Source organism: Gobio gobio (genome assembly GCF_949357685.1).
Source record: "Gobio gobio genome assembly, chromosome: 15".
Classification (NCBI taxonomy): domain Eukaryota; kingdom Metazoa; phylum Chordata; class Actinopteri; order Cypriniformes; family Gobionidae; genus Gobio; species Gobio gobio.
In genome coordinates, this window is record NC_137108.1 from 15,293,096 (window position 1) to 15,306,610 (window position 13,515).

A 13,515-nucleotide genomic window follows, 5' to 3' on the forward strand; every position below is an offset into this window, starting at 1 on the left:
TCATTTATGATTTTAAAAAACTATGACATACATCAAAATAATGTTATAATTATTAGATAAAAATAATTATAATAATTATATGTGAGATGGTGGTCCAGTGGGTTAAACCATGGAACTGATATGCAGGTTGCTGGTTCGATCCCAGCGGTCACCACCAGTGTGTCCTTGAGCAAGGCACTTTACTCCATGTTGCTCCAGGGGGATTGTCCCTGTAATAAGGGCACTGTAAGTCGCTTTGGATAAAGCGCCTGCCAAATGCATAAAAAATGATGACCTTTTTAGCTTTTTATCTTATAATTATGACATGATTATGATTTAGTAACGTATAATTTCCACTTTTGTTTACTTATGTCATAATCATGATTTGCCAAATCAAATATATTTTTTCTTATGTGGCAGAAATGTTATTTTGCAAATAATACTGTCTATCGTTGCTTATATTTAAATGTTTACCTACACATGTGTGCTCTGCAGGTGTGTAGTGTGCTGGAAAGTTTAGAGCAGGAATACAAACGAGAGGAAGACTGGTGTGGAGGGACTGATAAACTGGGACCAAACTCGGAGTCTGATCACGTGACTCCCATGATAAGTAAACACCTGGAGCAGAAAGAGGCCTTCCTCAAGGTACTGAGCGCATACACACATGCACTCAGGTTCTCAAGTAGCATTCTGATCACTCTAACATAAAAAAATTGGTGCAAATTTACTCATAACTGAGCCTTTTCTCTCTCTCTATCTCTCTCTGAAGGCATGCACATTAGCCAGACGTAACGCTGACGTCTTCCTCAAGTACTTACACAGAAACAGTGTGAATATGCCGGGAATGCTTGCTCATGTTAAAGCCCCTGAACTACAAGTCAAGAGTAAGGCTACATCCTCCTTTTACTTCCTAAATACCTCCTTTTAAATGCCTTTTTATAATTGGTTTAAAGGGCCAAATATTAAGCCACAATTAGGACTGAAGTTAACCATTATTTGCTTGTTGATTAGCATGTTTTATTGTTATGAATCCAGGGTTCAGGTATGTTCTGTGGTTCTGATTCTGTCACTGTGTTCTACAGACATCCTAAATGAGCTGCTGCAGCGGGAGAACCGGGTTCTGCACTTCTGGACCATGAGAAAGAGGAGGCTTGACCAGTGTCAGCAGTATGTGGTGTTTGAACGCAGCGCCAAACAGGTCAGTACCAGCCCAATCAAGAGGAGCCTGCCTTTTGTTTCAGAATATAGTCTGGTCCAAATTGCAGCTTTTTTTAACAAGTACCACAACAACCACTAACTTAGAGATGTCCGGTTTGTGAGGAGATGCATCTAATGCCGGGTTCAGACTACACTACACTATATTTTTGTCTGTTACGATTTCAGATGAAGTGATTTTGACTCCTAAATTCTTGTGTTGTTGACAAGAAACATGTCAGAATACACGTTGCTTCCTAACCAATCATTGCTTGCTGCCTAAAAACAACATGCGTGATGTTATTGAGAAGGTAGAACTAGTGATGGATTTCCATAAACAAGAGTAAACAAACAATGGCTACTGAAGCAGTGTTTTTTGTCCTGGCTGTCTTGACATCATAAAAGCCCAAAAAAAGAAAGAAAACCTGACAGGGGACGCATTCCTGGATTGCACTAAGAAGACAGTATGGCCTAGAACTAGAACTAGAACCTCCATTGCATAATAGCACCAATATAATCGCTTTTCTTTCATTTCGCCATGTTTGAAAGTTGTGAATGGATGAGCTTTGGTGGTCCTATTGGAGAACAAATGAAAAGGAAAAGAAAGATTTCCTTATAACCCTTGCAAAACCAAAGGCTTATGCTTAACATTAATTTGGGCAACTATTCAAAATTAAGATATATTAATAGTAAGGTGCTGTTGTAATGCCATCCCTGAAACAGGGGAAAAGAAAAAGAGAATAATTATTGTTATGTAAATTACATAAAAAAATCTAAATGATGGCCTAAAAAGTCAAAATTATTTATACAAAATAAAAAAAAAAGTCATAATTATGACAAAAATTTTCTTTTTATCTCATTATTTTCGACTATCTCATAATTATGACTTATGTCAATTATGTCCATATTTTTATCACACGTTTTTTAAATATATTTTGTTGCTATTATTTTTAGTGGTAGTAGTAGTGTTTCTATTGACAATTTCCCATTTTGAAAGCTACATTACAAAAAAACTGCCGTTTATATATACAGTATATATATATACTGGTAAATTCTATATATATATTACTGCTAAATTCTATATATATATATAAGGTCTGACATACTGAGAAAGCATGGTGCTATACACCAAGGTCATGGGTTCAGTTCCCAGGAACACATTATGATGTTTATTTTTAATCCACCATACGTCTTGTTAGTGTCTGCAACATGTATAGAAGTAATTATTAAATTAAATGTCTCAAACCTGTGCACCCTGACTTCAGAATATTACACAAATTCAGCAAAACGAAGTGGAGCTTGTCATTTTTAAAAGCTTTTATGCATCATTAATGCAATCTGAGGCTGAGACTAGCCATATGAAAATGTAATATATTTAAAACTTCACTTTCTTCAAACGTCAGTTTCACAGACAGAAATTCATTCTCAAGAAATTCAGTTCAACCCTACCGTTTATTCAAGATCAAATTATTGTGTCATACACAATTGACTAGAAGCTGCCGCAGACCACAACACATATTTCTGGAGTCTCAAATAACAGAAGCAGTGTTCAGTGGTTTGCGTGACTGCTATATAAACTTGACAGAAGTTCAACTGCCATGTATCACATACTTCAAAAAAAGAGTACTTTATTTGTATTTATATATTAAAATATTTTGCCCTTTTATAGTGAAAAAAAGCATCTGTCTAGAAAATAACTAAAAATGGTATCCTAATGCAAGGCCGTAACCATGTCTATGGTGGTTACGGCCCTGTCCTAATGCACACTCTCCTAAAGTTGTGTAAATTGTGTCGCGTTGCATAATTACAGTGTAGGGTTTTCGGAAGTATGTGGTACTGGATGGAGTTTCTCTCTTTGTTTGACATTTAAGAGTTTAGTAATTAAGAGGAAGGACTTTAGTTTGACCACACAGTGCTCTGCTGTAGTAGTCAAACTGCAGGTCATCTCAGTCTTGTGTTGTCCTTTGATGAGAGGGGCACACAATGTTCCCCTGTAGCCATTTTTCTTTTTTCTGTGAATATTAAGGACTTTGAGGTTGCACAAAATGCAACCCCAAACAATCAAACCTGTTATGAAATCGGTTACTTTTAAAAACATAAATGAGCTAGAGCACTTTTAGAGATCTCACTCCCTCTTGTGGCCAAATGAGAGTTTAACATATACACCCCACACACTGACTTGCCTTTTACATCTATTGTTAATAAAAGCTAATTATAAGTTCTATAAACAAAACCTAACCCTAAGATTCAACTTGAAGACATTGTTTTGTTCCTTACTGGTACTCTTTTGAGGCCATTTTCAAACACTTTGTTCCCACAAGATTAGAAAACACTGTTGCACACACATGCACATGTTCACATTTTGTCCTCTAAGTATCTTTTTTGATTTGTCATTTTGACTTTTTTTCTGTAGGCTTTGGAGTGGATCCATGATACAGGAGAGTTCTACCTATCCACACACACATCTACAGGCTCCACTATACACCACACACAGGAACTGCTGAAAGAACATGAGGAATTCCAGATTACAGCCAAGGTATGTGTCAATATAAAAGATAAGTTGGTGTAGTGTGTACAGGCAGTTTGCTTTCCATTTTGCTAGATACCTAGAAATTTAATCACAATGCTTGCACATCAACATTCAGAACATATTCTTTTGCCCTTTTATGGTCATTCTTTACTCAACCAAACCAGACTGTCTTTCTTCACTGCAAATGAAAAGAAGATATATTCCTTAATGGCTAGGATACTCTTTTGCATAGAGAGTGAAGCTGCTTCGTAAATACTGAAAATGCCCAACAATAATGCTAATAAAGCTTTTACTCTGTGGCTCTTTGGATCTCGTGGCCATTTAAATTGTCTTTTTATTTATATCAAACCGAATTTTGAGTCAGAACTTCCATGAAACAGAGATTTATTATTAAATAATAAAGGAATTAAAGTATTAAAAGGGATTTGAGGGAATAAATAAATGGTAAAAGACATTCTTGGTCTAATGAAGTCATTTTATTTTAAAATATGCACACATTCACTCTTATTAATTTGTAGGTCTAATATGTTGAAAATGTAAATGTTTCTTGTCTCGTCACATTCAATTATGAATTACATGAATCATGATTGCAAATTTTCAGTTCAAAACAGCTAAATTTCATAAAAAGGACAAGTGGTTTACATCATATGCTATTACTGTTGGTCGCTGAACATTTCTATCATAAAACAGTTTAATACTTACATCTACTGTTGTGTTGTGACAGTAAGACCCGCCTTCTTTGATTTGATTGGCCATATTGACGAGTGCATTTAGACCGCTGAGGCAAAGCAGCCTAAAAAAATTAATCAGCCTAAACATGTAACTTTTAAAACTTTTTGTCATCCTAACAACAAACAGCTTTACTCATTCTACACTAAAATGGTGATGAAGATGATATTGATAGCTTAGACAAAAACATTGGCCCCCAAACTCTGCCTATGTGTATATCGAAGTGCAAATGACTTCTCGAACAAGAAAAAATGTAGGGTGGGACTTTATTTTGTCCAGTTGATTGAATAGTGGGATCGTTGTGGTTTGTTATTGGTCGATCTCATGCGAGTGACAGGTTGTCCCGCCCTCGTGCTAGTAAACATGTCATCGGAGAAGAGAAGTCGCTGACAGAGGGAGGGGAAATTATTTTGATTGAAGATTACGAGGGTACATGAATGTAAAAAAAAAAATCATGAGGTACATGGATTAATCATTATAATAAGTATTGCAATATTACATAAAGAAAACAAGAATTGTCCATTTTTATTTCATGGTGGCTCTATATAGTAACTAGATAATAGATAATACAGGTGGCATGTAGGTGAGTAAAAAAACAACTCTTTCATTTTGAGTGAACTATCCCTACAACGTCATCTAAAGTTGTTCTACAACTGTGATTCTCAGCATGTCACAGGTTTATGAACCTACCAGCCCTCACAACGAATCACAATACACCTCCCAGTGATGTTTACACTCTGATCTGTGTCTCTGTGGAATCAGTGCCGGTCTCTCTCAAACTCTCTCTCTTTCTCTGTCTCTCTCTCTCCCCAGCAAACCAAAGAGAGGGTAAAGTTGTTGATCCAGCTGGCTGATGGTTTTTGTGAGAAGGGCCACGCCCATGCGAGCGAGATTCAGAAATGGGTCGCCTCGGTGGACAAACGCTACCGTGACTTTTCCCTTCGCATGGACAAGTACCGTTCCTGCCTGGAGAAAGCGCTTGGCCTGTCCACTGACTCCAACAAAGCGGTGAGAGGGCTGTGAGAGTGGGTGTGTTGATGTGGCCTGCATGGCTTGAGTGTGGATGAACAATATCTTTGCTGTAAGAGTCATTAACCATGTTAATTTATGAAAGAACGGTGATTTGTGACCATTAAAAAAATTATTTTGGGGTTTCAGAGTAAGGATCTGCAATTGGACATCATTCCAGCCAGTGCTCCTGGTGCAGATGTCAAACTCAGAGACGTCAACCATGAACTCAATGAAGAGAAACGCAAATCAGCCCGGAGAAAAGAGTACGTCTTTTAAACCTGATTATATGATAACAAGCCAATGGCAGGAAGTGCTAAAAGGGAAGGGTAATGCTTCATTTGAAGAAAGTCCAACTTTAGTTATTTTGTTTTGCGAGGAAACACCCTTAAATATGCATACTAAAATAAACGACTAAATGTTTTCATTTTTGAGGGTTTAATACCAGATTGAAACCCCTCCCAGAGTCATTGTGCTTTCAAACAAATGTTGACAATAGGTTTCTGTTGCATTGCCCTCTTTCAGGTTTATAATGGCGGAGCTCATTCAGACCGAGAAGGCATATGTGAGAGACCTGCGGGAGTGTATGGATGTAAGTGTTGTTGTCACGATCTGCTCCGTACGGACCGACATTTAGAGGGTGTGGTACACCAATGTCCACTTTGGACAGATCACAAAAGCCCTGTGCTATAAATGTATTCACTGCAGTACAGCCCAAAAACAATCCAGTTTATCCAGGAATAGCTACTGTTTGATCTCATGAAAAGATTTGAGTGTCATTAAAACACGGACCAATGTTTTATATGCATCATTTTTTTTTTATCCAAATTGGAATATTCATGCGTTTTGGAATACACATGTAATCAGATTCTGAAAATAATACATGTGCATTCTTTTTCCTCTATTCTCCTTTGAGAAAGACTGTCAGTGATTAATTTATTATGATGCATTTTAGTAATTTTGCACATTAATTTAATCAGCTCATTTATCCTCATTCACGTCCAGGACAACAACATGCAAAAGAGCAAAATGAAGGTCATCTCCAAGGGTGCTTTAACCCATCTGTATATGGATTTATGTCTATTTTATGTTTTTTAAATTTCAGCTTGTTCTACTTGCACCCAGAATTACTTTTATTGTGCAAATATTCAGTGACAGTGCATGTTTTGGATAATATTTTGTTTATAACCCACAATTCTGATTAATACAGGTATATGTCACAAGACTTTGTCTGTCATTAATTACACACCCTCATGTCGTTCCAAACCCTTAAGACTTTTGTTTATCTTCGGAACACAAATTAAGATATTTTTAATGAAACCGGAGAGCTTTCTGTCCCTCCATTGACAGCCTACCTAACTACCACTTTCAAGCCCCAGAAAGGTAGTAAAGACATCATAAATGTAACCCATGTGACTCCAGTGGTTTAAGCTCAGTTTTATGAAGCGACACGAGTGCGTTTACGAGAGCGTGTTCATGAAAGTACCATGACGCATGGATTTCTTTTATGATGTCTTTACTACCGTGAAGAAAGCCCTCAGATTTCATTAAAAAGATTTTAATTTGTGTTCCGAAGATGAACGAAGGTCTTACGGGTTTGGAACGACATGAGGGTGAGTAATAATGACTGAATTTTCCTTTTTTGGTGAACTAACCCTTTAAAATAAAATGAAAATCTATATTATTACTAAAACTGTAAAAACATGTAAAACAATTTTAGGACACATTATTTTAAAGACAAAATCATAATTAATGCTGTTTTCGTAATAATTTTCATCAAATTACAGTAAATTTGATGATAATTATTATAATGAGAGAACGGTCTCCACTTCAGAAATGACTTTTATTATCTGTTGATATAATTAAGGCTGCGCAGGTAAGAAAAATAACAGAGCCAACTATTCAGATTAAAGGGGGGCGTATCACACACAGTTTGTGTCAATCTCATGTCAACCTTGAGTACCTATAGAGTAATATTGCATCCTTCATATCTCCGAACCAAAAACACACTTCTTTGGTGACTTTGTTGATTTTGCGCAGCTGACAACTTCCCTAAAAGCGAGCAAAGCACGTTGATGGGCATACTTTTGGTCTCTCGCTCTGGTCGACGCGTGCGCCCTTCCAGGAGAAGTGCCCGTACAAGGAAATTCCACCTTTGTTGACTTCACATTGGCCCATACTCTAAAAAAACTTTCTGAAACTTGTGAGAAACTGGAAGGAGTATTTTTGACACAGAAATACTCCATCAAACGTCCAACTTATTTTTTGAAACGTTGTGTATGTGTGTGTGCGTGTTTCAGACTTATCTGTGGGAGATGACCAGTGGTGTGGAAGAGATTCCCCCAGGGATTGTTAACAAAGAGCACATCATCTTCGGCAACATGCAAGACCTATTAGAGTTCCATCACAAGTCAGTGAACCTAATGAACAGCAGTTCTTAGAATTATTTCATTCTAACTTCCTTTACTTACCATTTCCATTTGCCCTTATTTTGTCAATTTCTCAGCATTTTCCTTAAAGAATTGGAAAAATATGAGCAGCTTCCAGAGGATGTGGGTCACTGTTTCGTCACATGGGTGAGTCAGAGAGATAATCTGACCAAGACTAGTGTAACATTATGTTGACATTAAATCCGATCATTAGAACACATATCTGGGTTGCACTGTATTTTACAGCACAAACACTTACAGTTTACATGCAAATAGTAATTTACTGAGTAATATACAGTAAGGTAACTTTTTGGACTTAAAAGGGGTTAGTACCTAGTTATTACACTAATTACATTTTACATACACTACCTTTGAAAAGTTTAGGGTTAGTAAAAAGTTGTTAAAGAAATCAATACTTTAATTTAGAAAGGATGTATTAAATTGCTGTAAACACTATTTGTTTGAGCACCAAATCAGCATATTAGAATGATTTCTGAAGGATCATGTTACATTGAAAGCTGGAGTAATGGCTGCTGAAAATTCAGCTTTGCCATCACAGGAATAATATATATATGATATATATATTGCTGACATTAAACTCATCACATATTCGAAACTAGCACAGCTACTTGCTTAACACAAATATTTATTTCACTACTCATCTCTTGAAGTGTCTTTTGAATCAGTATATTTAATACTTTCTGATAACAGTTATCATTCTAAAAGAGACTCCAGTTATTATAAATGAAAAAATAGAATATCTTTATGTTCAAAATGTTACAATGTTTTGTATGTTTATATGATTTGCTGTGTCTTCAGGCGGATAAGTTTCAGATGTACGTGAATTACTGTAAGAACAAGCCTGACTCCACTCAGCTGATTCTGGAACACGCAGGGCCCTATTTTGATGTGAGTATTAAGCAAACTATTCATAAAATTCTTCACAAAAACATAATTAAAGGGCATATGATTCGGTGTAAGTATCCCTTTTATACACTTGAATCAAGGAAGTTCAGTTTATTTATTCAGATTATTCAACACTTTTTGTGTGTATTTCACAGAATGTGGGTGTTTATATGAATATGTATGTGACATTGTGTATTTGCAGTAGTATTATTGTGCGCGTCCATTAATGTGTATATGCATTGGAATGTGTGTGTGTAAGGCTTCTGTGGTCTGTTGAGCAGTTCTGTTCTTGAGCTGGTAGGTGGAGGTCTTAGAGAGAGGGCACTTCCTGTGTGTCTGGGGGTGGGTGGGGGACTAGTGATGCCTCACTATTAAACTGTTGCCAGGCGATCAGAACAGACGGACTCTTCACTCAGTGCTGAGATCTGATGAATGGCTGTAGCCTTGAGCTCTGCTTTTGCAAAATTGCTATCAAGAAGCTATTAAGAATAAAAAGGCTAAAGATAAATGATTTAATCGTGATTGTTTTCCAGCATGTGTTTAAGATGTTTGTGTGAAAGATGTTTGTTGTTTTGATTAAAAGTTATAATTGTTTTTGTATGTGTGCAGGAAATCCAACAAAGGCACAGGCTGGCCAATTCCATCTCATCATACCTTATTAAACCGGTTCAGAGGATCACCAAGTATCAGCTACTACTAAAGGTGTGTTTCTACCATACTTGAAACAATCTCAACAAAGATGAAATACAGATTCTACACAAACAAAGCAAAGAAGTTGAGCACAGACTTGAACCAAACTGGGTCCAAAACGACCAGACTAAACACAGAACCATCATAAACTCAGCACAGGCTAAACACCGAATTATCATAAACCCAGCACAGACTAAACACATAATCCGCACAGACTAAACCCAGACCCATCACAGACTAAGCATAGAACCATCACAACCCAGCACAGACTAAACACAGAATAACCATAAACCCATCACAGACTAAACACAGAATCAGCACAGACTAAAAACAGAATCAGCACAGAATAAACAGAATCAGCACAGACTAAACACAGAATCAGCACAGACTAAACATAAAACCAACACAGACCCAGCACAGACTAAACATATAATCAGTACAGACTAAACATAAAACCATCACAGACCCAGCACAGACTAAACACATAATCAGTACAGACTAAACACAGAATCAGCACAGACTAAACCCAGACCCATCACAGACTAAGAATAGAACTATCACAACCCAGCACAGACTAAACACAGAATAACCATAAACCCAGCACAGCCTAAACATAAAACCATCACATACCCATCACAGATTAGACACAGAATCAGCACAGACTAAAAACAGAATCAGCACAGAATAAACATAAAACCAACACAGACCCAGCACAGACTAAACACATAATCAGTACAGACTAAACATAAAACCATCACAGACCCAGCACAGACTAAACACAGAATCAGCACAGACTAAACACAGAATCAGCACAGAATAAACAGAATCAGCACAGACTAAACACAGAATCAGCACAGACTAAACATAAAACCAACACAGACCCAGCACAGACTAAACACATAATCAGTACAGACTAAACATAAAACCATCACAGACCCAGCACAGACTAAACACATAATCAGTACAGACTAAACATAAAACCATCACAGACCCAGCACAGACTAAACACAGAATCAGCACAGAATAAACAGAATCAGCACAGACTAAACACAGAATCAGTACAGACTAAACATAAAACCAACACAGACCCAGCACAGACTAAACACATAATCAGAACAGACTAAACATAAAACCATCACAGACCCAGCACAGACTAAACACATAATCAGTACAGACTAAACACAGAATCAGCACAGACTAAACACATAATCAGTACAGACTAAACATAAAACCATCACAGACCCAGCACAGACTAAACACAGAATCAGCACAGACTAAACACAGAATCAGCACAGAATAAACAGAATCAGCACAGACTAAACACAGAATCAGCACAGACTAAACATAAAACCAACACAGACCCAGCACAGACTAAACACATAATCAGAACAGACTAAACACAGAATCAGCACAGACTAAACACATACTGTAATCAGCACAGACTAAACACAGAATAACCATAAACCTAGCACAGCCTAAACATAAAACCATCACAGACTAAACACAGAATAAGCACAGACTAAACATAAAACCATCACAGACCCAGCAAAGAATAAACATAGAACACCACAAACTAAACACAAAAACAACAAAAATCAAACACAAATTGAGCACAGATTAAACACAGACTTTACTCAAACTAAAACTTGGGTCCAAAAGGTATATTTTCATGAATAAATACAGATGTATTTCTTCCCTGCTGAAAAATCCAGTATTGCTAGTCACCTGGAAAAGGTATGTTTTGCACACTGGGACCAGTTGCTGGTTTGCTGGTCCCCAGCATGGGATGCTGGTGTGCTCGTAGACCATATATGTGGTCTTTTTGGGTGCTGGTATGATCCCTGCAAGACTACAACAAAATCATGTACATGTTACTTATAATTTTCCTTAATGTGTGTTCATAGGTAATTAAAGACCAAGACCATTTTCCAAATAATTTTAATAAACTGTTTAATAAATAAAAATACATGCAAAATCAATATCTCACCAGAGGATCCTTAAACAACTAAAAAAACAGCATTACCATCTTCACATATTATAAACCCGTTTGGCTTTATTTCTTTCATATGATACATGTACAAAAGTTGTTGAAGTCTGTTTGAAGTCACCATTATGGTGATTAGTGTTCATTAGGGTTAACTTCTCTTAAATAATCTATTTCCACAATTGTTGAAAGGACATGCAATCACTATTGTCTACAATATGTCATGCTTCTGACTGCAATGACATACATTTTAGTATGTGCACTTTTTGTAATCAGTGACTGATAGCTGAATTTTGACACATGCAAGTTCCCATACATTACAATAAATCATATGTTTTAATCTTATATTGTTTTTTTCTTTATATCATTAATATGTTAAATATAGTAATATACAAACAAAAACAATGCTTCTCCCGCAACACTGCTTGCAGACAGACAGCTGGCCTACGCAAGCTGGAAAACCAGCTTTACCATCTCCGTTTTGCTTGAGAACAGCATTACTATGCTGGTCCACCAGCTAGATATACCAGCACTAACCAGCCTGGGTCAGCATGAAATTCATGCTGGTTAATGCTGGATTTTTCATCAGGGTTATTGCAAAATCCACTTTAACGCACAAATGTATATCTTTAAATGTACATTTGTTGTGTTTGTACATAGGAACTATTGACATGTTGTGAAGAAGGTAAAGGAGAAATCAAGGATGGTCTGGAGGTCATGCTAAGTGTGCCCAAGAGAGCTAATGATGCCATGCACCTCAGCATGCTGGAGGGTGAGTATCACACACATGCGCACACACACACAGATTGTTAAACCAAATCTTCATAAATCATTGTTCAACCTCTCTCTCACCTCTGTCTCTCTCTCTTTGCCTCATGTCCTCTCAGGTTTTGATGAGAACATTGAGTCTCAGGGTGAGTTAATTCTGCAAGAGTCATTCCAGGTTTGGGATCCAAAGACTCTGATCCGTAAGGGCAGAGAGCGGCACCTCTTCCTCTTTGAGATGTCCCTCATCTTCAGCAAGGATGTCAAAGACTCCAATGGCAGAAGCAAGTACCTCTACAAGAGCAAGCTTATGGTATGGGTTTTCTTTTAATTTCGTTATCAATTACTTAAAACATGCTTGCAATGTTACAGATTAAGGATGGCTATACTTCATTATTTTTTTGCTCTGCCTAGACCTCAGAACTAGGAGTTACTGAACATGTGGAAGGAGATCCATGTAAATTTGCACTCTGGGTTGGACGGACACCTACCTCAGACAACAAAATTGTCCTAAAGGTTTGATTCACATTCCAAATTGATACTTCTTCAAAAATATGTATTCAGTTGTTTCAGTAGAACTATAACTACATTTTGGCTTCTTCTAATAAATGTTTTCTTTGCATATCACATTTATTTTTATCCAAACATTGCTAACTTAGTATATAAGCTTCATTATTGAAAAGTTGTACCTGATCTCAAATTCAATGAGACTTTCCAAAGACTAGTCTTTGTTATAAAATAAAGAGTATCACTCATCTGAGGGTCCTTGAAATAGATAAGTGGATATGTTTTCATGTTCTGAATTTTTATGTACTGTTGCTCTGGCTTGACTCATACCAAAAGTAATTTTGTTGGACTTTTAAGTACTTTAAGTAAGCACTTATGTAACTTGTGTCTCTGAATGGTTGCCCTTCATCTCTGCAGGCATCACTGAATCATGTAATGAATCATGTGTCGCCCCATGTGTTCTCACATGTAGATAAACACATGGATGCTCTCATGTTCACAATGTTAGCCTGGCTTACAGTTTAAAGCATTAAACATTTTTCCCACCTATTTTACATCTGTAATCTGACATATTCCCAAGTGAAATGTAGGATGGGAATTGATTTTATCCTTTGAGAACGAACTGAATCATGATTGAGTTTCTATGACAGGTGGTTGGAGGCGATGATCGGTTGAAAAATAGGGGATAAGAGGGATTTGTAATCTTAAAGGAAAGTACATTTAGAAGCAGATCAAGTTATTATATTTTGATAAAAGATTAGAACGAATTAAACTGAATTAGACAGGGTTTGACT

At 36.8% G+C, this 13,515-nt stretch overlaps 1 protein-coding gene across 4 annotated transcripts in view; it reads left to right on the forward strand.

Annotated features, from left to right (window-relative positions):
* triob (trio Rho guanine nucleotide exchange factor b) overlaps positions 1–13,515 on the forward strand; it is a 186,907-nt gene that overhangs the window by 133,346 nt on the left and 40,046 nt on the right. For all 4 annotated transcript variants that reach the window (XR_013818063.1, XM_079837439.1, XM_079837440.1 and 1 more), the window contains 14 exons: positions 475–624; positions 749–863; positions 1,062–1,177; positions 3,587–3,709; positions 5,246–5,440; positions 5,591–5,706; positions 5,966–6,032; positions 7,741–7,850; positions 7,947–8,016; positions 8,689–8,778; positions 9,385–9,477; positions 12,110–12,221; positions 12,337–12,527; positions 12,629–12,730. Coding sequence is in view for 3 of the 4 variants with exons in the window: in XM_079837439.1 (XP_079693565.1) it covers positions 475–624; positions 749–863; positions 1,062–1,177; positions 3,587–3,709; positions 5,246–5,440; positions 5,591–5,706; positions 5,966–6,032; positions 7,741–7,850; positions 7,947–8,016; positions 8,689–8,778; positions 9,385–9,477; positions 12,110–12,221; positions 12,337–12,527; positions 12,629–12,730 (1,650 nt within the window). In the remaining variant the exon portion in view is untranslated. The remainder of the gene's footprint in view (positions 1–474; positions 625–748; positions 864–1,061; positions 1,178–3,586; positions 3,710–5,245; positions 5,441–5,590; positions 5,707–5,965; positions 6,033–7,740; positions 7,851–7,946; positions 8,017–8,688; positions 8,779–9,384; positions 9,478–12,109; positions 12,222–12,336; positions 12,528–12,628; positions 12,731–13,515) is intronic.